Consider the following 26,951-nt stretch of genomic DNA (forward strand, 5'->3'; position numbering starts at 1 on the left):
TGCTGGAGCGCGGATATCCTCATCCTAGTCATCGCCGCCAAGGGCCGCTCGTTCAAGTTCTGACATACTTCCCTTCATCTTACATACTACGGATCTATCATTGCATCACGGTTGAGCTATGCCCGCAAATATTCATTCAAACCTCTGGTCGGTGATCCGACAGGATAGCATCAGCACTACTGTCCGAGGGGATGAATCGGATGAAGAGGCTTTCCTCCCAGTTTACGAACCCCCTAGTGTGGGAAGCAAAGTGTAACTTTGTGGCTCCAAATGGCTTCTTTCATCGCTGATTATTCTGCTCCGCTGCTTATCCTTCGTGGCGTTGTTTATCTATGCGGTGTCGATCATTAACAGTAGATATCGGGGACCGCCTCTCGCACTGGCCAGATCAAGTACTTCAAAGTGCGTACGTATTATATGTCTTTCTAATTTTGTAGCTGCTAATAGAGTCCTCAGTCCAGGCTCAGAGTCATTTTTGCAGATGGACACACAAGAGACGGTGGTATATACGTACAACCTACAAGCTGCATTTACTCCCCTGCAATTCTCCGTGCTGTACGTCGTCTTGTCACATTCCCCGTCGTCATGATTTACCTGAAATGAGAAGCGTTGAACCTGAAGCAGATCAACCAAATCACTATACACTGTCCCTTTCAATGAAAGCTGGTCATGTTGAAAGAGCGCTCTGTGCTCCAGTCACCCTGAGACTATCAATAGACCCCCGGCAGCTGGATTTCTCTGTTTTGTAAGTCACGACATGCCAAGTTCAATAGGAAAGCTCACTCCTTACCAGCATCTTCCCTCCACGAACGAGTCTACCGGCTGGCTGTCTGTACAACCTGCGCGTTTGGCTCCAGACTGCAGGCATCGACCACCGGGTATTTAGCGATAACGACCTTTGGGTTGGGAGGGACCCCGACTTTCGATCTGTCGGAGACGCTTCATTTGCCGTACTGCGGAATGCAACACAAGACATGCTGATATACCAGGGCATGGTAGGTCGTGCACACGTTAGCTTCATCATACGGTTCGTCCCATCTCCGCAACATAAGACTTAAGTTCAACATGAATCACATAGATGGAAAATCGTAGAAGTCGGCCTATACAGTCTCTCCCTAGAGTACGAAGCCGGAGGCGCCGGACGAACACTCTTCGATGACTACTACATGAGACTAGAGTGCGAACCCCAAATCGTCACATTCCTGATCTAGTACGTCCCCCTTGCACAACATCCATTTACAATCTCACCGATTTCCCTCAGCGCCATACCTGTAACTTCAACACCCGCCGGCGCATCTCACCGCCTCCGCTTCTGGCTCCGCACACCCTTCGTATCGCAATCCCCTGCTTCTTCCACAAACTCCCAGTCCGAATCCTACATCTACCAGCGCATATGGAAATCAGACGATTTCAAGATAGGTGCTAGTCTCAACTTTGAAGCATTAGGATCAAAACTCGTCATGGGCGTCCGCGATCCAGATTCGCCGCGAATAGAGCGTGATCTTCCATGTTTGAACCCTAATCGACGCCGGGGCTCACGGACACCTACGAATGCAATCGGTAGCTCGTCAAGAAATTCTATGTTCCATATTCGTTGATCCCAGGACTTTACTTATATTATGAACTTGATGTATGCTTCTCATCTCACGACATTTCTGCCGTTCATATTTATTTCATTTACTGTATTCACTTACATCCCATGTTTAACATCGAAGAAAATTTATAGTTCATGCGTAAGTTACGATACAAAATTGTGTGTTTGGTTTTTAAAATGCTGAAATACGAAGGGAAAATATCGAAGTTGCCAAACTTGAGTGCGAAGGCGAAGAGACTAAGTGAAAAGTAGCGCGAATGCTGGGAGTACAATAAAAGCCAACGGACATAAGTGTAGCACTCATCCCACTGTATTGCGCTGTTGAGGTCTGAAGGTTTGCCCAATGTATCTCGCCGTGTGCTTCAGTCCCTGTAGAAAAATGGATAAATAAACCAAACACCTGCAGGACGGTCATGCCAATGAAAACTGGGCTGTTGTGCCATGACAGCTGGTCTATGGCCCCCGGAACGAGCAAGCTGGAGCAGAGCTAGAGCTTGGTGGAATTGTTCAAGGGACCAGCACCGTTGCGAGAAGACCTTCTTTCTATTTCGCTCCCGTGGCGACAACAGCGTTTTCACCAAGAGGAAGCTGAGGGGACTTGATTTCGCTGACGGCCCGGTTGATAGGAGCATATAGGCCATTGGTTTCGCCATGTAGCATTGCGCTTGAGAATGACAAGCCCGGAATACCATTCTCGTTATCTTGCGTTGTCTCCGATCTGCTGAGCGCGCAGCCACGCGAGATCAATGGTAAAAACATGTGAAAGAGTGTGTACCAACCGTCTCTTCTTGTTGGGCATATCAGGCGAGGTATTGCTTGACTTGCCCGATCCCTTCACATACATCGCGATGCAGGTCAGCCATGCTCAAGGGAACCACCAAAACCACCCACTTTTCCTGTTTTGGGGCGTTTCAGGGCCTGTTTGGGTTGTCGCTCGCCTTCGTCGAACACGTAGTCGGGAAGAGCAGAACTAGTGAAATGAATGAGATTGGAAGGGATGACTTGCCCAAATTGCACGACCTTTTGATGTTCCGCACCACAATTCCCATCGTATCCTCGTCGTACTTCTCCCACATCTTGACGAGTTTGGTAAACTCGGTGGTCGGATATGATATATCGAGCCTCCGCGGGCCCACAGCGCCAACTTGAAAACAGAAAATATGATGAGCCGCAGACATTCCGCAGGGAAACCATGTGGGAATCGAGGACGCACGAGGCTTTGGTTCGATCAGAAGTCCAATGTAGAAGGTCGTCGAATGGACTGTGCTCGCACCGTCGAGGCCTTCGATGTCAGCTTTTGTTCGCTTGGCGATGAGATCTGAGATCTGTCCTTGTGCAACCTGTCTCACTTCCTCTTCGGTAATACAATGTGAAACTTGATCAAAGCCTTTGATGAATGGATGCGCAAGAATCAGTGAATCGACGTATTCAAGCTTCATGACCAACTGCCGTATCCGAGACTCGACGGTTCCTGCCCTGGATGTGACTTGCAGACTTGCCGAACGTACATCAGAAGGAACTCTTACCATTTGATCTGCAGATCTGCAGTGCCAGTTGATGCGATAACTTGAAGGTAATATCGATACTTGTGGAAGAAGTCGTGTTTCTGGAAAAGTTCTGACCAACTTGCTGTCCCGACAATAACCTTGTCCACGATGTCTGCTCCTATACAACCTTGAGAATACCACAAAAAACAGAATTTCAAGGAGGACACTCACCTTTCTTGAACTCTTCAGTGACAATCATCTGTGTCGATGCTGTTACATTGTGAGTTGAGCACATTGCAGGATATGCGGGTGTGATGATAGGCATCCTATGTGACCGGTCTGCAGGATAAAGCTGTAGAAAGCGAATCAACAAAAGTGCCTTATTTTCTAAAATAAACAAAACACACTTTTGGATTCCAAACGCGAACTTGTAATGGTCCTTCTTCTATTTGTTTCAGCAGCACCGGTTGGGGCCACGACCTGGATATCAATAGCATACACGCACACAAAGCACTTCCATGAACGGGCGCACCATTGGTACATGATAATGAAAAATCGGCTGACGATCGCCCCCGCCGTAGCATTGGGATATAATTGACATATTCGGGCGACAAGGATTGCCCATGCGACACCGCCCAAGAACCCGTTTACATTCGAGTAGATGGCCCTCCCTGAATGCAGTGCATCAGCAAGGCACCTCACCCAAAGTCACTCAGTAGAATAACTCACGTTGGGCCCAGAGCTTGATGCATCGAAGCGAGTCTCGATAGACCTCAACATTGGGTACCAGACGCAGAGCTTCATCATTTACCCGTGAACCTATGCGCATATGAATACGAGTGAACAATACGGAAAATAAAATTTACCTCCAAGACTTCGCACACATCGCTCGTCTAGATTTCGTAAAAGGTTATCATCCTTCAATGACAGATCATCTGGTATAGATGATAACGCCAGACGAGCCATCAGCAGATCTAATGGTATTCCCGAGATTTTGGCCTTGATAATCGGAACGTACGCTTCCGGCACACCCTAATCGTCGTCGTCGTCATCATCGGTCCATGTCGCAGAAACCAGTACTGTTAGATCAAACTCACCGATACCTCCGTAGCACCCTCTAGTTCTTTAAGCATCGGCTCGAACTTTTCAAAAAAGTCTTCGCGAGATACATGTTTAGGAACAACGCAAAGAGTATCAATATCAGACCCAGGTCCATGAACGCCGAGACGGTATGAACCAAAGGTAAATATTTTTCCCCCAGCAGCGTTCGCTGCTGCTTCCGAAAGTCCACGAGACAGTGACACCTCATACACAAATTTTTTGACGACGGCAGCTACACGTCCGAGCACGGTTTCCCTGCGAAAATCGAAAGCGACCTCAGCATCGCCTGCCTCTCCAGAGGATGCACTCGAAAAGCCAGACACGAAGAACAACCCAAGAACCATGAAATGCGCATCCAATGATCTTCAACGATAGCGCAGCACCCACGAGGTTCTCGGAGAGCCGTCCGCGCATCGACATTCAATGAAAGCAAAAAAGTATTGATCCTACCTGAGCCGGGCCTCCTCCACACTTTCGAAAGTATTCTGTCTTCTCAGCTCCTCCATCAAGGTCGCTGTGACCTCCTTTTCCCTCTCGGTCGATTCGGCCGTTGAGATTGGTGGTGTGACCCCAAGAAACCTAGAACGACTATCAGCTCAATGATTAGACAGATAAAGCTTGTATTTACCCTTTCTCTGTGGTCATGATTGCGTGAAGTTGAGAGAGAAACAAACTTGCGGCTGAACTTGTGTCGAGCGACTTGATCGTGTAGAGTTGCGGGTAATGGAATTGGAATCACCCGCGCCACCATTTCAGCAGCCTGCTTAGTCATACTCAAATATTCGCATTCGATTGGCACAACATCATCAAAGCATAAATTGGGTAAAAATCTAAGCTCTTAAGTCCTAAGGGGTAGCATGTAGGAGTAGGGTATGTACTACCAGAACTCGAAGGTACTGGCGATATGCACGTGATATACGCTATAAGCAATACAATATGAAGGTTGAGTAGCGTCCCGATTGATCCAGGTAGGGAACAGATATACCCGGCGACCTATCGATCGTCAGAAGAATGTTTGTGAAAAAGTACCACGTTACAATGAACAGAACAGGTGAAGAGAGCGTGGATAGAAGCAGCAAGGTATGTACGAAAGGTTCAGAATTGTTCCGTGCTTCGAATATATCCCTTCTGAGTGTGCCGCGTAGCTTTGAGGTGAGTGCGATCATCCGCACGCTTGACGGCCCATCTACGGATATACCATGCAACGAAGGCCACAAAGAGGATACCAAAGATGACACCTAATACGATACCGACTATTTTACCAGCTGAAGAGTGACTACTCGTCGACGGTTCAGAGCTAGTGGGCGAACTTGAAGATGATGGGTTCCCGCCGAATGGCCAGTAGTCTCCACCAGCAGGGGGGAGAACACAGGTTAACGCGTCTCCATTGGTGTTGTCCAGGAAGTTTGACTGAGTCGTGCTCTGCGCGGTGTTGTTGATATCGATAACAAAGGCTGCAGGAGAAGGTGTTGGGTCACCAGTGGTGCAGTTGGGACCCCGTGCCCCAATAAAAGAAGTGTTTCCAACGAGGACATTATTTTCTACTGTAAAATTGGTTGCAGAGGATATGGCAATGCCATAGCTGAATGCGCCAGTGAGCTTGTTGTTGAACACTGTCCCGCCAGTGCTGACGTTGTTGAGAAACTCATTCCCGAACCAAGTTCGGGGACCAATTGCAATTCCGATTCTGAATTATTCTTGTCAGCACCCTGACGAGACATGAGAAAAAAAGTGGTGGCGCGTACTTGATGATGACATCTTGGTTGTTTGTACCATCGGTGGCCGACCCTGTGTCAGGACTGGTAGCGAACCCACCCATAATGGTATTGTTGGTGACCACAGTCCCCTTATAATCACCACTAAAGGGCACTACGTCGACCATGTTGATTCCTCCAAGCAGTGTGTTCTGCATTGCTGTGAGAAACCAACTAAAAGGCATGAAGGATCTCACTTACGTTCTCGACCCAGATCGTGTTGTTCTCAACGAGAGTGCCTGGAGAGCCAAATAGTACAATACCTCCATCCGTCGGATTATTGATCATGTTGTTACGAATAAGGCTGTTTGAACATGCCACACTAATGCCGTCAGCCCACTGCTGGAAAGCATCGGATCCGGCGGGTCCAATATCATTGTTCTGGACGGTAGCATTGTTGCAATTCAAAGTTCCCTCACTGACATGGAGACATGACCAGCTCCTGGGGTCATAAGAATGAACATATTCGATAAGCTGGCCCGAATTTGGACCGCCCATTTCAATATTTGCACCGCCGTTGATGGGAGGCCCACCAGCCCGCGTGCCGTTGATCTGTGGGATAACAGTGAGTGCGAGGGAAAATAATGAAGTGTGGATGATTTTACCTGGATGTTTCGTAATATGATACCGTCGCAATTAGCGCAAGTGCCATCAACGGCGGTCGTCTGACCAGTACCATTTGTGACAGCGCCGGTAACTACTAAGACAGCTCTGGTGTCATCCGTGGGATAACCGAGGGTGCTGATCTCTTGATTGGCAGCAGCGAAAACAATGGGGGCTTGTATGAAATATTGGGTGCTGGGACAGAGGCTCAAGACATAACCTGAACCAGAAGAGTTGAGAAGCATGTTTAGGCGATCCGTAATGGTATTGGATGGGTCAGCAGGCTCGCAGTTTGAAGTTGCTCGAGGTACAGCCAACATCCTGTAAAATTTTGTGAGCAAAGAAGGAGAGATAAAAAAGTTGTCATACTTGTGGAGATAATTGATAGGCATGGTGAAAGTAAAGCCGAATTATTGTAGGCGGAAATGAGAGGCCAAACCGATTCCGAATCGAAAAAACAAAAAAGAGTAGGACCAAGGTAGGACAAAGGGCAAGGATACAATGCACCCGCAAAGCGATGGTGGGGTGAAAAGGTGAAGAGACTTAAGGAGTGGAGTGAGCAACTCAACCGAGCGCCTCTCAAATGATTGATTGATATACAAACTTGAAGTTCAGAGCCGAGGTCAAGCACTTGGCACTTGGCCGGTAGGGAGCATGTCATGATTGCCTAATCTAGAACTGTCATAGTGACACCGCTACAGTAACGTTCCTCGGTCAAATTATATTTCCCGCTCACCAACTCAACTATGATATATATATACTTCAACCCAACCCACTCGTATGAACATAGTACTTGGAGCTGACCACGTTCAAGATAAGGCCATCTAGATCACCCCTGCAATCGGAAAGGCTATGCAAGTTCCCAACTCGCACCGGCCCTTTTTGAAAATGTCTATTCGCGTTGACGATAAGCCCGTGCAGGGACCCTATGGCATAATACAATGGTCATCCTGGACCTTGTGATCGTCACATCAGAGCCCAGCACTGCTGCGGCAAGGCCCCTATCAATAGCCACGCCCTCTTGGCTCTCAGCGAAAGAAACGGAGACCAGGTTCATTTCTCTTTACATCGTTCCAGTTTGGCATAGGCCTATCTCTAGATCGACTGAGGTGAGTCTGGCTCCTGTAAAACGACGATTTCTGCAGGCAGAGGCCGAAATCCATCATTCAGTGCCTATGTATGTACCTTCTAGACGGAAAGATTAGTCATGACAGGGATGCCCACCTAGTCACAGGTCCAAGATCGGCTGACAGCTTTCTTATCTTGGCTATCACTAAATATCTCCAGTAAGCTCAGATATTGCACATCGTTGAGCGACCTCGAGTCAAGACGACGGTCCGGTAGGCAAGTAGATAATTATACGCTGGTATGCTTCTTCTTATCTTTTGTTTCAGCTCTCTCCCACAATGTTTGCTATTCTAGTCTCGTGCGAGCGCAAGATCTCGCAAAGCTGTTTACCAACCGAGTAACCATTCTGCTACCCCCTTCTCATCATCATGGCCAAACTGCTGAGTGTAGTACTAGGCTTCTTGAGCCAGCCATTTATCTATCCTCCCCAGCTATCGTTCTTAACTGATTCTGCTGGGACAAACAATGGTCACATCATCACTTCAGAGCTCTCCAACTCTATCCAGGAAACCCTGGATATTTGGAATATCACTGGACTTTCTGTCGCAATTGTCCCAAAGTACGGCGAACCGGAATTTCGTTCATGGGGAAACATGACAGAGGACGGGGACAAGACAACAGAAGACGTGCGAAATGTTCAAGCTTCTTCCTGTATGAGCTCTGAAGCTGCATTTTCCAGACGTTATTCCACATGGCGTCTGTGTCCAAGGCTTTCTGTGTGAGCGCTCTTGGAATTTTGATGGATGACTACGAATATGGAAGAAACGTTACGCCGCTCCCCCCTGCTCTGTCGGAGTTCAATTGGCACACCTTGGTACAAGATATCCTTCCGGGAGAATGGCAATTGATGGATGAATGGGCGTCCAAGAAAGCTAATATAAAGGACATCCTCTCTCATGTATCTGGCCTTCCTCGGTAAGCTTGACTCAAATTCTTCGCTCCAGCACAAGATTCTATTGAGCCTGAGCTAGTCATGATTACTCGTATGGACCACACGACAGCCCGAAAGATGACGTATTGCGCATGCGCTATCTAAGGCCAGCTTTTGAATTCCGGGAACAGTGGTCGTATAACAACAAGGTAACGCGGTATTGGCAAAAGTGCTAAACACATCTTCATAATGTTCCGAACAGATGTTCACGACAGCCTCACACATCATTGAAACCTACTCCGCACAAACGTACACCTCTTTTGTAGAGGATCGCATTTTCACGCCACTCGGAATGTCTTCTTCCACGTTCTCACCCGCAAAGGCTGGAAACACTGGTAGATTCACTCAGGGATGGACCAGCACTGGGAGACTCTTGCCCGAGTGTTTCACCGAAGAAATGGTAGCGCTGATGGCCGGTGCAGGCGGTGTGATTTCGAGCGCCGTAGATATGGCAGGTGCTTTTCGCCTCCGTTCAATTTACAACTGAAGACGTTTGTTGTCATCTAGTCGAAATGGGTTGCATTGTGGCTTAACAAGGGTGTGCACAACAATGTCACAGTCATACCGCTGTCTGTGTATGGAAACGCATCGCAGTCATACTCTTTATCCATCAGCGCCTCAGATGACCCTGAGCTCTCCATTGAAGGGTATGGGATGGGTTGGTTCCGATACTCTTACCTGGGCCATGATGTAACAAACGTTCATCCGTTATTGTGCATAATGACTGATGCCGGATTATTAGATCGTATATCATACAGGTTCGGTTCCAGGATTCTCCACGCGAGTCTCGTTCCTTCCAAATGACGATGTTGGAGTCGTCGTTTTTGCCAACGGCGGCGATAAAGCAACACCTGTAGTGAATATCTCACACCGTATAATGGACGTAGCTTTGAACCTGCGGTCAAAACCATCACCACCGATGTTCGTTATTTCAATGAAAATTCCTTTCCCTTTACTTACCTATCGCCGTTCCAGTAAACCCGACACGCCCGAGGAGAAACCAATCCAAGAAAACGTCGTTGGTTTGGAACTTGCACTCGAAGAGTTTTCGGGAACTTACGCCGGCGCTGGATACCCACCCATCACCTTTTGCAGTCCTTCCGGCAGCTCCCTGTATTGTCAAGACGTGATCTCTGATTTTACTGCGGTAGATGGAGGAAAGTCGAGCGCTCCCCAGTCGCCTCAGCTGTTCGCAGCGTGGCCTCGCGTATGGACATCCCATATTCGAGGCGTGCATCGGTCTGGAAATACGTTCGTGATTCAGTACACCTCGTTGTTCCCGGAAGGATATGGGCGCGACAGTACACCCTTTGAGACAGCGGAAATAGGGACGTCTGAGGCTACGGCTGAGTTCATTGTGGAAGATGGAAAGGTTGTTGGGTTTGGCTTGTTCGGGCTGGTGGGTCAAGTCACGGAGAGGGAGCGAACGCACACGACTGTGAAAGACCGAGCTGAGGTTTGGTTCGATAAGGTGTAGTAATACAAATGATGTTGGTATATAAGTAACGCATTGGCCAAAAAATGCCAGCGCGCGAACTTCAGGCTCGTTTATACGAGCACTGGAACTATATCTACAGATACTTATGTCGAGAAATTTAACAAATCGCAACGATTCATACACTACCATAGATATGCATGCCAACCGAACCCACTTACTTCTTCGCCCTCAACTGCGCCCTCAAATTCCCATTCTCCGTCTGAACCGAATTAAGCTCGTCCAACAACGCAATCCTCTGCGTCTGCTCCAACATCCTCATCCCATCTACCTCCTCTCTCGCCTTCCTCAAAGCTTCTGTGCACTCCGCAAGTTGAGCTTCAAGTTGCTTGCGTACCTTCTCAGGCGCTGCAGCAGCTTCTTCAGCGAGCGTAAGCGTTTTAGCGCTCAACGAGCTATTAGCCTCTGTGAGCTGTCGACACGTCTCTGCTTGATCCGCAGCATGCATCTCCATCTCACGGGTCTCACAGACCGCACGTTCGATAGCGTCCTGTAGGTCACGTATCTCGTCCATCCTACCAAACGAAACCGTTCAAAAATCCACTCGAATCAAATAAGCGAACAGAGACTCACAATGCATTCTGCTTCGACACCAAAGAAACATTCTGCCGCTCAAGCGTTAATACCTGCCGCTGATACGTCTCTAGCGCTGTATTGCTCTCTTGTGCAAGTTTTTGAGCGCGTTCTGCGTTCTTCTTGAGTAGGTCGTGTGCTTGAGCGAATCGGATCAGTCTTTCGATTAGTGCTCGATCATCTGTGACAAGCGCTTGAACGCGCGAGACAAATGCTTCGACGCTGAATGTGCCTTTACTCTGTTTTGGGGGTGAACGGCTAGTTGCTGAAGTAGGAGTAGGAGGTTGGGGGCGGGTGTCATAGAGAGTTTTAAGCGCGCGTACGTCCATGTCAGAAAGGGTGGATTTGGATGGTGATGGCAATGGCGATGATCCGCCAGTATTCGAGATCATGGAAGGGTTTCGGAGGTGTCGTTTGCTGTTGAGTTTCGAGGCGCGAAGTTCGGGCGCGGGGAGGATGTTCCAGATGGGTTGGAGAATGGCGATGATGTCCGCTGCTTCGCCTGTATATTCGACTGGAGGTTCGGAAGGTGTTGACGAGGCATCGATGAATTCCTATGGTTGGGATGAGCACTTTTCATACTGTGAAATAATAGAATGTTACCTTGACTCGTGACTCAAGGGATTGGACTTCAAGTTGTGCGTTGTCCCTTTCCAGGCGAACGGCGTCCAGATCCTTTGAGAGAGTTTCGTTATTCTCCATATGCACTCGCAGCTCATCTCCAAGGCGTGCATGCCTATCACTATGCCCCTGCAGCGCAGCTGCTAACGTTTCAAGATGCGACGCGACCGAGGCAAGTAGACCCTGCAAGGACGTATCGGGGGAAATCTGGATACCATGCAGTTGCATGACCGTCCGAAGTGCCTCGGTAGCTTCATCCAACTCTGCTCGTGCTTCACCACCAGCCCTCGCATTATCCAACTCATCCTGCAACGCACCAAGCTCTGTGAATTTGTTCTCCTCCAACACAGTTCTCTCCGCCTCCCATTCCTCTCTTGCATCCTCGAGCTCATCCTGGAGGGCACCAAGCTCTGCAAGTTTATCTTCCTCCATCACAGCTTTCTCCGCCTCCCATTCCTCTTTGGCATCCTCCCACTCCGTCCTCAGCGCTGCGACCTCCTCATCCTTTTTCTGCAGTTCCGCATCGCACTTTGCCTGCATGTCTGAGAGTGCGCGTTCCATTTCAGTTGCTTCGCTGCTCTGCTCCTCTAAAACCTCTAACCGCCTCTCCAACCTCTCCACCTCCTTTTCCCTTGCAGCCAACTGAGTCTTGTCCTTTTCCCACTGCACACGTTCATCGAGCAATTCCTGACATTTCGCATTCAGCTCCTCGAGACGCGGAAACTCTTGCTCTAGCGCAGCGACAGTTTCCTCGGCAGTCTGAAGTTCCATACCCATCGTCGTCTCAATCTGTTCCTTCTCGAGACGGAGGTGAGATAATTCGCGTGCCATCTCAGCTTGTTTCTGGTTCGCAATGCTGAGGGCTTCAGTTGCAGCGCGGAGCTTGTCCTCGAGCGCGACGACATCATTGACGGATGGTGGGGCTTTGGGTATTTGTGCGTCGGCGTGGCCCGCGAATAGGTGTGCACCGTCGAATCGCGCTTTCGGTGGTGGAGAGGTAGTCGTAACGGGGCTAAAGGCCGAACTCCTATTGGGCGTGTTCAAACCCGATGCATCCCCACTAGGCGTCATCTTTCTCTCCATCTTGGCGACAGAGAAACCAAGCACGCCTGTACGATGTTCCAAAAGTTTTCGTTCGACTTCGTTTGCTCGTTCTGAAACGCGCCATAGTTCCGTCTGCGCAGCGTTGACTCTGCGTTCTGCAGCATCTAGCTGGTCGTCTGTGGCTTTTGAGACTTTTTTGTGCGCAGTGTTTACTTTCGAAAGAGATAGAGCTGCATCGCGTATCTTTGTTTCTAACTTGAGCTTCCTCTGTGCTGCAGCGAGCCGAATCTTAAGAATTTGGTGTTCCTAAAGAAACAGTTTGTTTAAATTAAATACAAAGGCGCAGATCGAGTGAATGAATGGAAATCGAACCTTTTTGAGTTCTTCGACTTCTTCCCCGCTTAAGATCTCACATTCGCGACTTTCTACGATTGCTTCGCTTGTGAGAAGACTCATGAGGAGGTCGTCTCTTATATTGAGTAATCCTGAGGTGCGTTTCCATCCTGAAGCGGTAGACGTTCTTGGTTGTAGGGGTAAAATCCTTGGAGATGAGGGACCTGGGACTGGGGTTGGGGTTGGGACTGGTTTTCGTAAGGGAGAAGTGACTCGGGATGAAGCAGGCGATGCCGAGCGGTCTGAGCCGTTGGCGTCGTTACCGTTCCCAGCGTCAGTGACGGATGCTACTGATGACTGTTTCTTGTTTTTCTTGATGAAAAGTCCCGGAGTTGTCGTAAGAGGAGAACCTTCGGAAGAAGGCAGGGTTGACGGTGCTGGCGATATAGGTGTTACAGGCGTTGCTGGTACAGGTGTTGGTGGTGTTGGTGAACTGGTGGACGAGCTTCCGCCTCCCCAAAGTTTTCGAACGCCATTCATTTGTAGTATAATTGGCAGATTGGCCTGCCTGCAGGGAGCACTGCGCAACTAGCCAGCAAGCCTTGGGAAATCCGGTGTTCGTTCATTAGGTATTGTTCCGGGGTGGTTGTTTATAGTTGTTGAATTCAGAAGATCACCACAAACCTTGACAAACAACCCATCGCAAGCGAGGGACTCGGTCCCGTTAGAAACTTGAATCCGGTCCAGAACTAGAATCCGGGTCAACCTTTCCGTGGTGTATCTCCGCTCCATGAAGATGCCAAAATGATAGAAGCCTTCTAAGGTGGGTTTAGATTTTTTTGACGTTCAACGTTCAAGGCCGCGGGTGCGGCAGGGTCAATTTTGTACGAAACAGCAAGCTGCCGGTCTCGAACTAACATGTATTGGGCTCGACTATAATTCCTTCCAATGCTCTTCACCGCTATTCTCGCTCTAGCACTATCGTGCATGATTGCCCTGGTTGTCGCCTCGGGTCTGAGTCGTACACATGTCTACCCATTACCTCTGGCCCTCGTCCCTTACCATTTTTGGGAACGTGCTGCAATTGGATACTACTAAACGACCTTGGCTCACATATACTGCGTGGGGAAAGACATATGGTTGGTAGCAAACCAATGGCCTCTTTGCAAAGTTGTTGTATTCAATTTCATACCTGATCGATGATCACTTTCGTCAAACATTTTGCCTTTGGTCACGGCAGGTGAATATTCCACATCTGCTATCATTTTCAATCATTCACTGACCCTTGCGGGCGCATTTGTTCTGGTAGGCTGGTTCATGATCTGGCAGTGTCGAGGATGACAAATGCCCTTGGCAGGTCGTTGGTTTGTAGAGAACAGTCTGAACGTCTTCTGAGAATTGGGCTCTTTTTCTGGCTTATATTGTGAGAAAACTTCAAAAAAGATAGTTTAAGACATCCAAGATTTTCCTGATGCTAGTGTCATAACACCAATAGAGTACAGCTACCTGTTATACAAATTGAAACAACAATGACTATTACTGAAAGTACTAGTCGACTGAGAGCTAGAGGACAAGAATGAAATCTATGAGAGACCGGTATGGTAACAAAATATGCGAGGTACAAGAAAAGCTAGCGCCTGATTCTGTGGAAAGAGCTTCGTATCTGAACAGACCTATTCATACGACTTCGCGCGCTCGAGCCTTGGCAACAACGGGACAAGCCTGGTTTGTTGTACTATCTCCACGTTCTCGATGGGAAAGTACCTGCAATTCCAATCGGGTTGAGCGATGGTTCATACCAATGAGAAAGTTTATTACCTTCGATTCTCGTAGCTCCAAGAATGGTTTGCTCGAGGCCAGTTTTTTAATCCGTCGAGGTACTCGTTGACTAGGACGTCGACGAAAGGCCCCCATGAAGGAACCTTGGAAAGACCGTCGATAAATCGTTCCTGAACTCCAGCGTGATAATGCGCTGCCCAAGCCATTGCACCGCCTACGTCGAGGCCAAGTTCCAACATGATAACACTGATCAAGTTATGGCCTTCGTTCCCAGCCGCTTGCTCTTTGTTGTACGAGATCATGTCCTGTGAAAATCGTGAGCATACCGCAAAGAAGATGCCCTTAATACTAATTCACATTGTCGATTGAACTTAAGTCTGTAATGCATTCGACAAGATCCCTGATGACGGGATGGTGGAACACTTCATCAGGAAGGTCCATCCCCATTTCGTATATCAATAAACATGGTGTTACACCAATCGTTTTCCGCCGGAGCTTCAGGTAGTCATGAATACTGCGCCTATGGCCTTGTTCACGATCACGAGCCTCGACAACCACTGCACGAAGGTGTGCACCAAAGGTTTCAAGGAAGTGACGTTGAGAAGGCAGGCTTGCGAATTGGATTGCATGGACCCAAAACCTACCCAAAAGTCCCTTGGGCGTCAGATAATCATCACACATTTTGGAAACACTTACAGTCGCACTTTTTCGCCAACGATGCATTCGCCTTCTGGTCGTATCTTGTGAGGATTGTGTAGGACATCGAGTACGATGTCTGCCATTTCCTTTGTGACCGTCTCATTTTCCGTATCGGTGCAGCACTCGAAAAGACAGGATACAGTCATGTAATCACAGCCGATTCGAAAGTAATCTATTTTTTCAAGGTCGGAATCAGGGTTATGTGGTACATTAATTGTCAAGGTACGAACCTCTTGGTGCGTTTGGATAAGCCAGTGCTGCTAGGCGGGCTATAAGCAAAGCAAGGTCAACCATCATTATAACTGAGAGCTAGCGACATAAGTCGAACCGATATCGCATTTAACGTGTGACGCCTGGAACTCAGGACTCAGAGTAATATCACGGACCGAAGCATCGACTTCAGCTTTCACATCTTCGAAATGAGGATTGATGGTACGAGGCCAGGGCCAGTTAATCATAGTGTCTGTGAGGTATATCACCTTTGGACGAGCATCCATAGCCTGCAAAATATAGTTTATGATGAGGAATGCGAAAGTTGAAAGAGCCTATATGGATTGTAGGAGGGGGCTAAGAATCAATGATGCACAGTGTCCCTGTTCTACAGAAATTTATAGAATGCCCACCTGCGGCCGCGGTATCCTTGATTATTGTCCGTTGGGGCCGAGCCCTATGATGGACAGTACCTAGTTGTATCGTATGTCATCTATGTGTGTGTATGTCAATGGTTCCGGCGTGAGCGAGAACGTCAAGGCCTTCTTAGGGCTATGAATAATGGTGGGTGCTGGTGGGTGCGGCCGCGGTTCGCGTCAGTACATTGATAAGTCCTTGGTTTCGGTCTTCCGCGTTAATACTAGTGGAGGAGGGACTTTGTCAATTCCATGCTATCAGTAACCGATTACCTAGTATCTAGATCCATACGCTGTATTAACGACTTCTGTCCGCGATCGACAGATTATCTTACTTTGGCAAGTTGATGACAGACACCGTGACGCGACGACCGGGGTGATGAACCTTGTCATTGATAAGGCGTGCGCCCGATGGTGACAATGATGACCACAGTCATTGTACTCTCGCGAGTATGCTATCTGGCCCTGGCTCGCGCGGCCCATATAATCAATGGAGAATTTTTTTGAATTTTTTGAGATTTTTCTGAGCTGGCCAGACCGAGATTTTCGAAAACTTCAAACTTCAAACATCGAAATCCATCGGTTCAGAATCAGCCCACTTGATTTGGGCACTCCGATGCGAGCGTGTAATCAAGGACCCACCCCAAAGCGATGCCACAAGGTGGAATAATGCAATTGACCGACGCCTACAAGTAATAGCAAGTAAAAATAGACGAAACATAAAAGTGCAACATACATGGGCTGACGTGATCAATTCCGACAAACACAAACCCCCAAAAGGACTGGGTGACAAACCTTGAGGTTTCAGTGGGTCCCGCAGAACGAGGAGAACGGGGAAGAACGACAAAACCTAAATGATCATGCGGGCAGTGTGGTTGCCAAGTAAGTACTGGTCTGATTAATATTATTGAATTTGGAACCAAACATCTAAGGAAGAGTCCGGAGTCTTGTCGGTGTGAATGATGTGTACCTTGTTTGCTTAGGGATTGAAGGAAGCGAGGAAGGTCTTTGTCAGTGTACATCATGTACATAATTGATATGGTCCATCGTTCAAGATAGGGCGGGCAGCACACGACTCAGAAGCAAGCTGCCGATCTTATATAAAGACGAACCAACATGTCTTGGGTGACCATAAGCCCTTCCCATGCTCTCCACTGCTACTCTCGCTCTAGGGATATCGTGCGTTATTGCCCTGGGTGTCGCTTCGGGTCTCATTCGCAGACGTGTCTACCCTTTACCTCTGCCACCTGGCCCTCGTCCGATACCATTTTTGGGCAACGTGCTACAAATGGATACTAAACGACCTTGGCTCACATATACTGCGTGGGGAAAGACATATGGTTAGTAGCAAACTAATGGCCTCTTTGCGAAGTTGTATTCAATTTCATACCTGATCGATGATCATAGGAAATATCATTCACTGCTGCTTACTTGCAATCGACTTGATCATCATAAACTCCCAAACCATCGCGCAAGAGTTGCTGGAAAAACGTTCTGCGAATTACTCTACTCGCCCCGTTATTCGCACTAACGAATTGTATGCATTGCCTGTTTTCATTCAATTTGATTTTCATCCACTGATTATGCAGAGCTGGACTGGATTTCATTACTGGAGTGCTTCCGTATGGGGAGACTTTACGACGACATCGTAAGATTTTCCATCAAGTCCTCAGGGCCGATATCTCGGTTTCATATCACAGGATGTACTCTCGCCATGCAAATACACTGGTCATCAATCTCTTAGGTGCCACCTATGACCTACAGCAACATACTGAAGCGTTTGTACCCAATCCACTGGTGTCGTTGTGCAGTTGACGATCAATCCCTATGACAGATACACGGGATCCCTAATCGTAGCCGTGACATACGGACACCTTTCTCACGGCTCACATCTTACCCGCGCGCACGAACTCATCGATATTGCAAAACAGATTGTTACTCCCGAGAAGACTGCCATGTTCATAGCCTTTCCTTTCCGTGAGTGCCTCTGTCGACGACATCATTATGAATATTTAGCATGAGGTTGCAGTCGAAAAGTTACCGTTTTGGTGCTTCGGTGGAGCACATTCCCAGATGGGACGCAGTAGAGAATTATCTCAACAGCTTTTGAATGAGCCCTTTAACGAAGTGAAGGCACAGATAGTACGTTTGCTCACAGTTGTGGATGAAAATCTCGCCTGATCTATTTGCGTGAAGGCAAATGGCACTGCTTCACACTCATTAATCAGTGACTTTCTCAGCCAACCTCACGATGACGCTGACGAAGATATAATGAAGGCTATTGCGTTGACAGGATTCATAGGTAAGAGTCTTTATTTACCAGGATAGAATTCATCTATTGACGGGAATTCGGCATCTTAGCTGGCATGGAAACCGTGAGTCGCCACTTGAGCAGTCCTGATTTTTACTTTGATGTCCCGCAGACTGCATCCGCATTGCAGACATTCCTGCTGGCTATGGTGCTCTATCCTGACGTCCAAGCTCGGGCTCGTGCAGAAATTGATCAAGCTGTGAGGCATGATAGAATGCCGTGCCTCAACGACAGGGCGTCCCTGCCTTATCTTGATGCCATTCTCCGCGAGGTCATGAGATGGTATCCTGTCGCCCCCATAGGTTTGTCGTCAGTAATATAGCTTTGTGTTTGCATGACTTACCCCTTGCATAGGATTTCCACATACAACTTTAGATGATGATGTTTACGACGGGCATTTTATACCCAAAGGTTCGAATTGGTATCAGTCAAGGTTGCCGTTGACTCATCTGTAGTTCGATCAGGTACAGCAGTAATAGTCAATCAGTGGTATGTCAGGGTGGAGTGCATGCAACGGTTTGAGCTGAACATTGCTCAGGGCACTGTCTCGGGATGAAGACATATTTCCCGATGCATCGCGCTTCGATCCCAGTCGCCATCTAACTGTTGACGGGAAGCTGAAGAACCCTTTCGTCAACCATTTTGCCTTTGGTCACGGCAGGTGAATATTCCACACTTGCTATCATTTTAAATCATTCACTGACCCTTGCAGACGTATTTGTCCTGGTAGGCTGATCAATGATCTGGCAGTGCTGAAAATGACAAATGCTCTCGGTAGGTCGTTGGTTTGTAGAGAACAGTCTATGGACTGCGATTGCTGCCATACTCGCTGTCTTGCGCATCGATCATGCCAAAGACTCAAACGGAGACAGGATTAAAGTGAAACCAAAGTTCACCACCGGCGTGACGATGTAAGTGCCCTAGTATGCATCCAATAACCTGCGGGCTGACTCTGTCGAAGTCAGCCTGAACCATTTCACTGCTCTTTTGAAAGCGTGAGCACAGCAAGAGAAGGACAGATCCGAGCAATGATGAATTCTGAGTAGACTTAGTATGTACTACGATGAACAAGAGAATTGCTTTCGAATACATTGATTCCTCAGAAACTGTCAGGAAAAACATTGACAAACAACCCATCGCATGCAGCTCTCCGAGTCCTGGAAGAGATAATTGACCTCACACGATCTCAGACTATCGCCAGATGCAACATGCAGCGGCGACGATAAAACACAACCAATTCAGACCAGTGCTATCACTGGGATTTAGACACGGTATGAACACACTGCCAGCATGATCATCCAGGTTTCGTCGTTCTTCTCCGTCTCTTATTGTCTTATTTTTGTTCGTTTCTCTGCTTCGTTATTGTTTTCATTGCTACCCCAGAATAAAGTCATGTACCCGGATCTCTGATGCTCACTCCTGCTCGCTGAAGGTTCTACGAAACACACCAGTCTTGCATAAGATCCAAGAGGAGACTCCTGCGGAGGTGGACGCCTTTGGTACCTTTTCCAAGTGGTGCCAAGGGTGGCCCGTGAACCGATCAACGATATGCAGCCTGGTTACGCCGGTTCACGAGATTTTGGAAACGGATCTATTAGTAGTTTCTGAAGAATCAATGTATTCGAAATCAATTCTCTTGTTCATCGTACAGACTAAGTCTACTCCGAATTCATCATCGCTCGAAGGTGTCCTTCTCTCGCTGTGTTAATGCTTTCAAACAAGCAGTGAAATGGTTCGGGGCGACTTTGGCAGAGTCAGCTGCAGGCGCTTGAATATATACTACACTTACATCAATGAGCCGGTAGTGAACTCCGGGTTCACCTCAATCCTGTTTCCGTCTGGGTCTTTGGCATGGTCGATGCGCAAAACAGCGAGTATGGAAGCAGCTGCAGTCCACAGACTGTACTCTACAAACCAACGACCTGCCAAGGGAATTTGTCATCCTCAACACTCCCAGATCAACCATGAATCAGCCTACCAGGACAAATACGCCTGCGAGGATCAATGAATGATTGGAAATGATAACAAGTGTGAAATATTCACCTGCCGTGACCAAAGGCAAGATGGTTGACAAAAGGGTTTTTCAGCTTCCCGTCAACAGTTAGATGGCGACTAGGATCAAAGCGCGACGCATCGGGAAATATGTCTTCATCCCGAGACAGTGCCCTGAACAGTGTTCAGCTCAACCATCGCATGTACTCCACCCTGACATACCACTGATTGACCATTACTATTGTACCTGATCGAATTACGAATGAGTCAACAACAACCTTGACACATGCGACTTCGAACCTTTGGGTATAAAGTGCCCACCGTAAACATCATCATTGGCGGTTGTATGTGCAACTCCTGTGCACAGGGTTAGCCATGCAAACACAAAGCTATGTTACTGTCGGCCAACCTAGGGGGACGGGAGGATGCCACCTCATGACCTCACAGAGAATGGCATCAATATATGGCAGGGACGCCCTGTCATTAAGGCACGGCATTTTATCATGCCTCACAGCTTGATCAATTTCTGCACGAGCCCGGGCTTGGACATCAGGATAGAGCACCATAGCCAGCAGGAATGTCTGCAATACGGTTGCACTCTGCGGGACATCAAAGTAAAAATCAGGACTGCTCAAGTGGCGACTCACGGTTTCCATGCCAGCTAAGAAGCCGAATTCCCGTCAATAGATGAATTCTGTCCTGGTAAATAAAGTCTTTTACCCATGTATGATGTGAACGCAACAGGCTTTATCGTATCTTCGTCAGCGTCATCGTGAGGTTGGCTGAGAAAGTCACTGATTAATGAGCGTGAAGCAGTGCCATTTGCCTTCACGCAAACAGATCAGGCGAAATCTTCATTCACAACTGCGCAAACGTACCATCTGTGCCTTCACTTCGTTGAAGGGCTCGTTCAAAAGCTGTTGAGATAATTCTCTAGTGCGTCCTATCAGGGAATGTGCTCCACCGAAGCACCAAGACGGCAACTTTTCGACTGCAACCTCATGCTAAATATTCAAAATGATGTCGTCGACAGAGGCACTCACGGAAAGGAAAGGCTGTGAACATGGCACCCTTTTCAGGAGTAACAACCTGTTGTGAAAGCTCAGCGAGTTCGTGCGCGCGGGCAAGATATGAGCCTTCATTGCCGTGAGCAAGGTCTCCGTATGTCACGGCTACGATTACGGTTCCCGCGTATCTGTCACAAGGATTGATCGTTAGCTGGACCATACGTCACAACGACTCAGGCACCGGTGGATTAGGTACGAACGCTTCAGCGTGGTGCTGTATGTCATCAGTGGCACCTAGTAAAAGATTGATGACCAGTCTATTTGCATGGCGAGAGTATATCTCGTGGTATGAGGCCGAGACTTCGGCCTTGAAGACTTGATGGAAAATCTTGCGATGTTGTCGTAAAGTCTCACCATACGGAAGCAGTGCAGTATTGAAATCCAGTCCAGCTCTGCGTCATCAGTGGATGAAAAACAAATTGAATGAAGACCGGCAATGCATACAATTCGTTGATGCGAAAAATGGGGCGACCAGAGTAATTTGCAGAGCGCTTTTCCAGCAAGTCCTGCGCGATGGTTTCGGAGTTTATGATGATCAAGTCGATCCCAAGTACGCGGCAGCGAATGATGTTTCCTGTGATCAGGTAGTATGAAATCGAATACAAGAAGGTTATTGGCTTGCTACCAACCATATGCCTTCCCCCACGCAGTATATGTGAGCCAAGGTCGTTTAGTATCCAATTGCAGCGCGTTGCCTAAGAACGGTAAGGGACGAGGGCCAGGTGGCAAAGGCATAGGGTAGACGCGTCTGCGAATGAGACCCAAAGGGACAACCAGGGCAATAATGCACGATATCCCTAGAGCGAGAATAGCAGAGGAGAGCATGAGAAAGGATTATGCTAGTCGAGCGCAACACATGTGTTAGTTCGTCTTATATTATTCAAATCGTCAGTTTGCTTCTTCAACATGTAAGAAATTAACACTGCGTAACCCGTTCATTACCCATTACCGCCTTAGTTATGGATGTGTTTAGAGTTCCGAATATGCGTTCCAAACAAGAAGTTCCTCCCCATCATTTGTTTAATGTAGTCTCGGGCGACTCGGATGTGTTGGATGCTATTCTCGTGCGTACCACTGTTTAGTGTAGTCTCGGGCGACTCGGATGTGTGGGATGCTATTAATCTTGTGCGTACGCTATCTCGGTTAGTGCTGCCGTGCAAGCGAGTAAACAAACTAGAACAAGTTACTAAGATGTACTTATGGTTGTTCACCTAGGTCCTAGCCGAGTTCGGCCGGTCAGACCGGTCAAGCTTTCAAGCTGCCAAACCTGTCCAGGAAAACGGGACTTATACCTACGCGCAGCGCCAACACCTGGTGTAGTACAGGCTACTACAAGCAGTCTATACTCTGTAGAAAGGGTCAGGAAAAGGGTCAGGAACGGCTTTTCTCCTGCTATTCGAATGATATTGAATTAGGATACAGAGCAAGGAGGCAAATCGGTAGCATGGCACCCAATAGTACTTGGTGCTGATCTGTGCAGACTATTCTTCGCCATGCACTGCTATGGATGCTAAGCCAGGCGCGCTAATGATCGACTTCAACATTTAGAGCCACGATCCCTGTATCAATCTACGAACTCGACGCGTCGAGACCATCGGAGTTCCCTTCCAAGAGCACACTGACCTTGCTCTTGCACTCTTGTTTGACGACGTTCTCCTCGACAGTGCTTTCTATGACAAAACCATGAAGCTTTCAAGTTGGGCCTTCTAGTTCCGACAGTTCTTTGCCTCCTTTGACGGCGACCTTGTCCTGGAAGCTCTCATATTCTCACCTGACTCACTTCGACTGGCTCGCACGTTTTACGATGAATCCAATGTCTACATACACAAACCGACCTCCGCTCTACTTGCTATACAGTCTATCCTCCCCAAAGTACGCATAGGCCCGCATGAATCCATCTTTTGTAAACTAACCTTCTCTCAAAGACCGATGCTACTCTCTAGCATTTCCTTGAGGTATGTATCCCACTATTATTATCACGTTACGCCAATTCACATGAATTATAACAGTCTGACACAACCCGTCGTCATGCCGTCGTACGCAGAACCCCAACGAGACGGCCTGTCATTGTATCATCTTTTTTTTCCCAGGCATCAAATCCATTCGCCTGCAGTAGACCATCAACAACCTCTTTTCCTTCGCCATGTTCGCAAACTCTTTCACTTTACTTCTCGAACGAATTCAGTTCCTCCTCTATAGCCTCGCGATCCATGGAATGTTTGTCTAACATCTACTTATCTCGTTTTTTAGAGTTGATTTGACCGTTTCTCAGTTCCCTGCTACGTCGCCCTTGCCTCCCAGCAGCTCAGCCTCGCTACAGGCCACCACTCAGTTTGATGATGTCAGTCCTTCAGTCTTAGTATACTCGCAATGCATGACTGAGTTCGTATTCAGTTCGCAATGAACTCTCCGTCCCATATGGTCGGGCATCTCGGAGACGTGGTAAGACTATATTACAAACCACTGGCAGAATGGGATATGAATTTTGTGTGAATGTTACTATCTGAGCCTTTTGAGCTTCTAACTGAGCTTAGGCCGCCAGAGAATCCTGAAACCTACTCAGAGTCCCACCAATCTTTGGTCGAGTTACGCACGCTGAACGATTTCCATTGGCCGATTATGCTACTGAGGCACTACATACTCGTAAGTGATCAAGAGGTACAGAAGTCAGGAAGTCTCCATTAATTTGCGAAGTATTGATGGACATCAAGATACACGAGATTCAGATTCAGGAATCAGAATCGAAAGTGCTGCCGCAGCACTAACCAATATAGCGTACGTACGAGAATGCAACCAACACATTGTCCGAGACTAAACTAAATAGGGATCGTAAAATCTTAAAAGTTGGACGAGAGTTTCAACTCTAAATGTACCGCTTAGACTGTGAGTTACCGGTTACCGATAGTATGGATAACGGAACTGACAAGACACTCCTCCACTAGTGTTAATGCGGGAGACAGAAACCAAGGACTTATCGATTTACTGATGCGGATCGCAGGTGGGGCATTCCATAAATTGTTGTCCTCACATTTTGTATAAAAGGGACACTGCACGCCTTTTATCCTCAGCCCCCCTGCAGTTCATAGGCTCTATCACTGTTCATCAGAAATAGGAGGCCATGGAAACTCGCCCAAAGATGTTTTACCTCCCAGATACCATGGCCAACTGGCCGTGGCCTCGCATAATCAGCCCTCATTATGAAGCTGTGAAAATTGAAGCTGAGGCTTGGTTTCGTAGCTTCAAAGCTGTGGATCCTGACACATTGAAAGAATTCAACAAGTGCGATCCAGGTTCGAGCTATGTTACTACCTCTAAAGATCGTTGACGCGTATCATTCTTATAGCTCTCGTAGTAGCACTGTGTTATCCCACTGTGTCAAAAGGTCCGTATTCAACCCCTGGCGCGCACGACTGACCCTTGATTTTATTCTTGCAATGTAGAACATCTTCAAGTCATTTGCGAAATGATGAATATGACCGTAATTATAGAGGACACCACCGATAAAAGCACTGCAGCGGGCGCCAGAGGAATAGTGGACATCGTCCTCGATGCCTCACACAATCCGCATAAGACCAGACCAAAAGGTGAACACATCATTGGAGAAATGATGCGACAGTAAGCACCCCCTGCTTGTTTGATGATGCATCTGAATTTTATGTAGATCTTCGGCTCGTATGGTACAGACCATGAGCATGACTTGTCATTCCCGCTTTGTCGATGGCTTGGCAACATACCTTCGTGCAGTAGCTGTCGAGGCCATCGACCGTGAACAAAGACGTTGTCTCAGTATCGATGGCAATTTCAAGTATCGACGGGAAACATCTGGCATATTACCTTGGCTCGGACTATGTGCAATGGATGTCGATCTTCCTGATGAAGTATTCTACCATCCTGCTATCGTGGATATAGTGGAATGCGCCGCAGATTTGATTACAGTTGATAATGTAAAGTCACACAAAAAACTTAGTTTCCGGTATCCTAACGGCCTTCACAGGATATGCTCTCGTACAATAAAGAACAAGCGAGCGGGATCGACCACAATTCACTGATAACTGCGGTCATGCTAGAACTTGGCCTTGACATAGGCAGTGCGATGGGTTGGGCAGCCGCTTATCACACTAAACTCGAGGAAAGATTTACCAACGGTCTTGCAAATCTTCCTTCATGGGGTCCTTCCACCGATATCCTGGTCAAGGAATACCTTGATGGACTAGCAAACTGGGTGCGAGGACATTATTGTTGGAGTATCGAAGTTGAAAGGTCCTAAGAATTTCAGTGGTATGGATTGTCACTTACGATGATTTAATTTGCAGGTACTTTGGCACACTGGCAATGGCTGCGGAGACACAGCAAACTAGGCTTGTCCCATTATCGCCAAGTGTTCAATGGAAAGCCACTGGCGAAGGATCGCACCAATTGCCGCCGCAGTCAGTAACGGGGTCTCTCCTTTCGTTTATTATGTCCTTTGTCTACAATAAATAACAGGAATGTATGTACTATGTATCATAACAGCACTTACGCACCATGCCCCGAAATTTCTCCTCTTATCGAATTTATTTGTCTTTGAGCTTGAAACGAACGTTGCCCTATTAGCTAAAAAAAACTGAGTGCTTTTTCGACCAACCCGATCAGGGTGGGGTACTGTTAGGTATCGCAACAGCACTCACGCACCAATCGCACGTACAAGAAAAGATTGGAAAAAATCTTCAGCGACATCACGCCCCCTGAAATCAAAAGATCAATTAGGCAATCGAGCGCAGAAAGCACAGAACACCCCACAATCCTACATACTAGTACATACTAAGTGATTAGCTAAGATGATCTGGGATTGCGGACAGAAGTCAGGAAGCCTCTATTACATAATACAGCGCATGGATCTAGATATAACTTATAAGGAACCGAGGAACGTCCTTTGTCAGTGTACGTCATGATCCATCATTAGCACTAAGCTAAGGCGGGCAGCACACGAAGATTCGTCGAAGAAGCAAGTTACCGGTCTTAGTATATGAAGACAACCAACATGTCTGGGTGCGACTATAATCCCTTCCCATGCTCTCCACTGCTACTCTCGCTCTAGGGATATCGTGCGTTATTGCCCTGGGTGTCGCTTCGGGCCTCATTCGTAGACGTGTCTACCCTTTACCTCTGCCACCTGGCCCTCGTCCGATACCATTTTTGGGCAACGTGCTACAATTGGATACTAAACGACCTTGGCTCACATATACTGCGTGGGGAAAGATATATGGTTGGTAGCAGGCCAATAGCCTTTTTGCAAAGTTCTTGTACTCAATTTCATACCTAATCATAGGAAACATCATTCGCTGCCGCGTACTTGGGATCGACTTGATCATCATAAACTCCGAAACCATCGCGCAGGACTTGCTGGACAAACGTTCTGCAAATTACTCTAGTCGCCCCGTTTTTCACGCCAACGAAAAGTATGCATTGCCGGTCTTCATTCAATTTATTTTTCATCTACTGATGACGCAGAGCTGGAGTGGCTCTCCTTACTCCAATGTATCCGTATGGTGAGACTTTACGACAACATCGCAGGATCTTCCATCAAGTCCTCAAGGCCGAAGCCTCGGTGTCATACCACGAGATATACTCTCGCCATGCAAATAGACTAGTCGTCAATCTTTTAGGTGGCACTGTTGACATACAGCACTACGCTGAAGCGTTCGTACATATTCCACTGGTGTCGTTGTGATGTATGGTCCAGCTAACGATCAATCCTTGTGACAGATACGCGGGAAGCATAATCGTAGCCGTGACATACGGACACCTTGCTCACGGCAATGAAAGCTCATATC

General features: G+C 47.7%; 10 protein-coding genes across 10 annotated transcripts; 5 read left to right on the top strand and 5 right to left on the bottom strand.

Moving 5' to 3' along the window:
* The first annotated feature begins 229 nt into the window (after positions 1-229).
* On the top strand, positions 230-1,700 carry F5147DRAFT_703276 (uncharacterized protein). Its single transcript, XM_041437848.1, has 7 exons — positions 230-252; positions 355-406; positions 457-555; positions 608-745; positions 794-1,027; positions 1,079-1,210; positions 1,262-1,700. Exons 3-7 carry the CDS (start codon positions 482-484, stop codon positions 1,596-1,598), a joined length of 915 nt encoding a protein of 304 aa, XP_041291181.1. The 5' UTR covers positions 230-252; positions 355-406; positions 457-481; the 3' UTR covers positions 1,599-1,700.
* On the bottom strand, positions 1,701-4,896 carry F5147DRAFT_703299 (Poly(A) polymerase). Its single transcript, XM_041437849.1, has 14 exons — positions 4,811-4,896; positions 4,633-4,761; positions 4,179-4,437; positions 3,948-4,113; positions 3,811-3,900; positions 3,614-3,752; positions 3,489-3,561; positions 3,313-3,433; positions 3,121-3,259; positions 2,808-3,070; positions 2,615-2,738; positions 2,486-2,564; positions 2,374-2,426; positions 1,701-2,312 (listed from the first exon to the last, which is right to left on the bottom strand). Exons 1-14 carry the CDS (start codon positions 4,825-4,827, stop codon positions 2,138-2,140), a joined length of 1,827 nt encoding a protein of 608 aa, XP_041291182.1. The 5' UTR covers positions 4,828-4,896; the 3' UTR covers positions 1,701-2,137.
* A 78-nt stretch (positions 4,897-4,974) lies between these two features.
* Positions 4,975-7,188, bottom strand: F5147DRAFT_638195 (uncharacterized protein). The gene is made up of 5 exons (XM_041432967.1): positions 6,909-7,188; positions 6,542-6,860; positions 6,138-6,488; positions 5,928-6,088; positions 4,975-5,869 (listed from the first exon to the last, which is right to left on the bottom strand). Exons 1-5 carry the CDS (start codon positions 6,929-6,931, stop codon positions 5,278-5,280), a joined length of 1,446 nt encoding a protein of 481 aa, XP_041291183.1. The 5' UTR covers positions 6,932-7,188; the 3' UTR covers positions 4,975-5,277.
* A 564-nt stretch (positions 7,189-7,752) lies between these two features.
* Positions 7,753-10,163, top strand: F5147DRAFT_246224 (beta-lactamase/transpeptidase-like protein). The gene is made up of 8 exons (XM_041428819.1): positions 7,753-7,883; positions 7,934-8,293; positions 8,347-8,582; positions 8,639-8,747; positions 8,801-9,049; positions 9,106-9,288; positions 9,341-9,519; positions 9,574-10,163. Exons 2-8 carry the CDS (start codon positions 8,036-8,038, stop codon positions 10,073-10,075), a joined length of 1,716 nt encoding a protein of 571 aa, XP_041291184.1. The 5' UTR covers positions 7,753-7,883; positions 7,934-8,035; the 3' UTR covers positions 10,076-10,163.
* Positions 10,164-10,250: 87 nt separating this feature from the next.
* F5147DRAFT_838204 (Up-regulated during septation-domain-containing protein) lies at positions 10,251-13,204 on the bottom strand (the record flags this gene model as incomplete). Its single annotated transcript, XM_041444132.1, has 4 exons — positions 10,251-10,608; positions 10,667-11,220; positions 11,270-12,637; positions 12,704-13,204. 4 exons carry the CDS (start codon positions 13,202-13,204, stop codon positions 10,251-10,253), a joined length of 2,781 nt encoding a protein of 926 aa, XP_041291185.1.
* A 1,010-nt stretch (positions 13,205-14,214) lies between these two features.
* Positions 14,215-15,838, bottom strand: F5147DRAFT_246248 (terpenoid synthase). The gene is made up of 6 exons (XM_041428820.1): positions 15,471-15,838; positions 15,373-15,411; positions 15,140-15,314; positions 14,801-15,083; positions 14,483-14,748; positions 14,215-14,428 (listed from the first exon to the last, which is right to left on the bottom strand). Exons 1-6 carry the CDS (start codon positions 15,637-15,639, stop codon positions 14,338-14,340), a joined length of 1,023 nt encoding a protein of 340 aa, XP_041291186.1. The 5' UTR covers positions 15,640-15,838; the 3' UTR covers positions 14,215-14,337.
* Positions 15,839-16,912: 1,074 nt separating this feature from the next.
* Positions 16,913-19,078, top strand: F5147DRAFT_775454 (cytochrome P450; the record flags this gene model as incomplete). The annotated part of the gene is made up of 14 exons (XM_041441727.1): positions 16,913-17,108; positions 17,176-17,305; positions 17,358-17,546; positions 17,603-17,745; positions 17,798-17,910; positions 17,965-18,070; positions 18,130-18,143; positions 18,192-18,381; positions 18,434-18,490; positions 18,544-18,568; positions 18,618-18,740; positions 18,792-18,805; positions 18,858-18,990; positions 19,045-19,078. The coding sequence occupies 14 exons, from the start codon at positions 16,913-16,915 to the stop codon at positions 19,076-19,078; spliced, it is 1,467 nt and encodes a 488-aa protein (XP_041291187.1).
* Positions 19,079-19,714: 636 nt separating this feature from the next.
* Positions 19,715-22,249, bottom strand: F5147DRAFT_246291 (cytochrome P450). Its single transcript, XM_041428821.1, has 14 exons — positions 21,768-22,249; positions 21,583-21,712; positions 21,339-21,530; positions 21,115-21,266; positions 20,950-21,062; positions 20,792-20,897; positions 20,719-20,732; positions 20,481-20,670; positions 20,372-20,428; positions 20,294-20,318; positions 20,123-20,245; positions 20,058-20,071; positions 19,869-20,001; positions 19,715-19,822 (listed from the first exon to the last, which is right to left on the bottom strand). The coding sequence occupies exons 1-14, from the start codon at positions 21,961-21,963 to the stop codon at positions 19,738-19,740; spliced, it is 1,530 nt and encodes a 509-aa protein (XP_041291188.1). The 5' UTR covers positions 21,964-22,249; the 3' UTR covers positions 19,715-19,737.
* Positions 22,250-24,256: 2,007 nt separating this feature from the next.
* On the top strand, positions 24,257-25,524 carry F5147DRAFT_525273 (terpenoid synthase; the record flags this gene model as incomplete). The annotated part of the gene is made up of 5 exons (XM_041429976.1): positions 24,257-24,428; positions 24,579-24,753; positions 24,800-25,082; positions 25,133-25,398; positions 25,452-25,524. Coding segments are annotated over 5 exons (969 nt in total), but the record flags the coding sequence as incomplete, so codon positions are not given.
* Positions 25,525-26,057: 533 nt separating this feature from the next.
* On the top strand, positions 26,058-26,848 carry F5147DRAFT_638217 (cytochrome P450; the record flags this gene model as incomplete). The annotated part of the gene is made up of 3 exons (XM_041432968.1): positions 26,058-26,383; positions 26,447-26,576; positions 26,629-26,848. Exons 1-3 carry the CDS (start codon positions 26,188-26,190, stop codon positions 26,846-26,848), a joined length of 546 nt encoding a protein of 181 aa, XP_041291190.1. The 5' UTR covers positions 26,058-26,187.
* Positions 26,849-26,951: the final 103 nt, after the last annotated feature.

This window comes from Suillus discolor (assembly GCF_016758755.1).
Source record: "Suillus discolor strain FC423 chromosome Unknown F5147scaffold_39, whole genome shotgun sequence".
Classification (NCBI taxonomy): domain Eukaryota; kingdom Fungi; phylum Basidiomycota; class Agaricomycetes; order Boletales; family Suillaceae; genus Suillus; species Suillus discolor.

What these genes read in the sequence shown, in the direction of transcription:
- F5147DRAFT_703276 (XM_041437848.1), top strand. Translation starts at nt 482, where the DNA reads ATGGACACACAAGAGACGGTGGTATATACGTACAACCTACAAGCTGCA. An exon ending in CACGTTAGCTTCATCATACG is followed by an intron (nt 1,028 to 1,078) that starts GTTCGTCCCATC and finishes TGAATCACATAG; the next exon opens with ATGGAAAATCGTAGAAGTCG. An exon ending in ATCGTCACATTCCTGATCTA is followed by an intron (nt 1,211 to 1,261) that starts GTACGTCCCCCT and finishes GATTTCCCTCAG; the next exon opens with CGCCATACCTGTAACTTCAA.
- F5147DRAFT_703299 (XM_041437849.1), bottom strand. An exon ending in TTCGCGTTTGGAATCCAAAA is followed by an intron (nt 3,434 to 3,488) that starts GTGTGTTTTGTT and finishes CGCTTTCTACAG; the next exon opens with CTTTATCCTGCAGACCGGTC. An exon ending in GTGGTGCGGAACATCAAAAG is followed by an intron (nt 2,565 to 2,614) that starts GTCGTGCAATTT and finishes TCATTTCACTAG; the next exon opens with TTCTGCTCTTCCCGACTACG.
- F5147DRAFT_638195 (XM_041432967.1), bottom strand. Translation starts at nt 6,931, where the DNA reads ATGCCTATCAATTATCTCCACAA. An exon ending in CCTATCAATTATCTCCACAA is followed by an intron (nt 6,861 to 6,908) that starts GTATGACAACTT and finishes AAAATTTTACAG; the next exon opens with GATGTTGGCTGTACCTCGAG. An exon ending in ACACGATCTGGGTCGAGAAC is followed by an intron (nt 6,089 to 6,137) that starts GTAAGTGAGATC and finishes ACAGCAATGCAG; the next exon opens with AACACACTGCTTGGAGGAAT.
- F5147DRAFT_246224 (XM_041428819.1), top strand. Translation starts at nt 8,036, where the DNA reads ATGGCCAAACTGCTGAGTGTAGTACTAGGCTTCTTGAGCCAGCCATTT. An exon ending in ACTCTTACCTGGGCCATGAT is followed by an intron (nt 9,289 to 9,340) that starts GTAACAAACGTT and finishes CCGGATTATTAG; the next exon opens with ATCGTATATCATACAGGTTC. An exon ending in TCAAAACCATCACCACCGAT is followed by an intron (nt 9,520 to 9,573) that starts GTTCGTTATTTC and finishes TCGCCGTTCCAG; the next exon opens with TAAACCCGACACGCCCGAGG.
- F5147DRAFT_246248 (XM_041428820.1), bottom strand. Translation starts at nt 15,639, where the DNA reads ATGGATGCTCGTCCAAAGGTGATATACCTCACAGACACTATGATTAAC. An exon ending in GTTGGCGAAAAAGTGCGACT is followed by an intron (nt 15,084 to 15,139) that starts GTAAGTGTTTCC and finishes ACTTTTGGGTAG; the next exon opens with GTTTTGGGTCCATGCAATCC. An exon ending in TGGAGCTACGAGAATCGAAG is followed by an intron (nt 14,429 to 14,482) that starts GTAATAAACTTT and finishes TTGGAATTGCAG; the next exon opens with GTACTTTCCCATCGAGAACG.
- F5147DRAFT_246291 (XM_041428821.1), bottom strand. Translation starts at nt 21,963, where the DNA reads ATGCTCTCCTCTGCTATTCTCGCTCTAGGGATATCGTGCATTATTGCC. An exon ending in ATTTTTCGCATCAACGAATT is followed by an intron (nt 21,531 to 21,582) that starts GTATGCATTGCC and finishes CTGATGACGCAG; the next exon opens with AGCTGGACTGGATTTCAATA. An exon ending in ATAGTAATGGTCAATCAGTG is followed by an intron (nt 20,246 to 20,293) that starts GTATGTCAGGGT and finishes AACACTGTTCAG; the next exon opens with GGCACTGTCTCGGGATGAAG.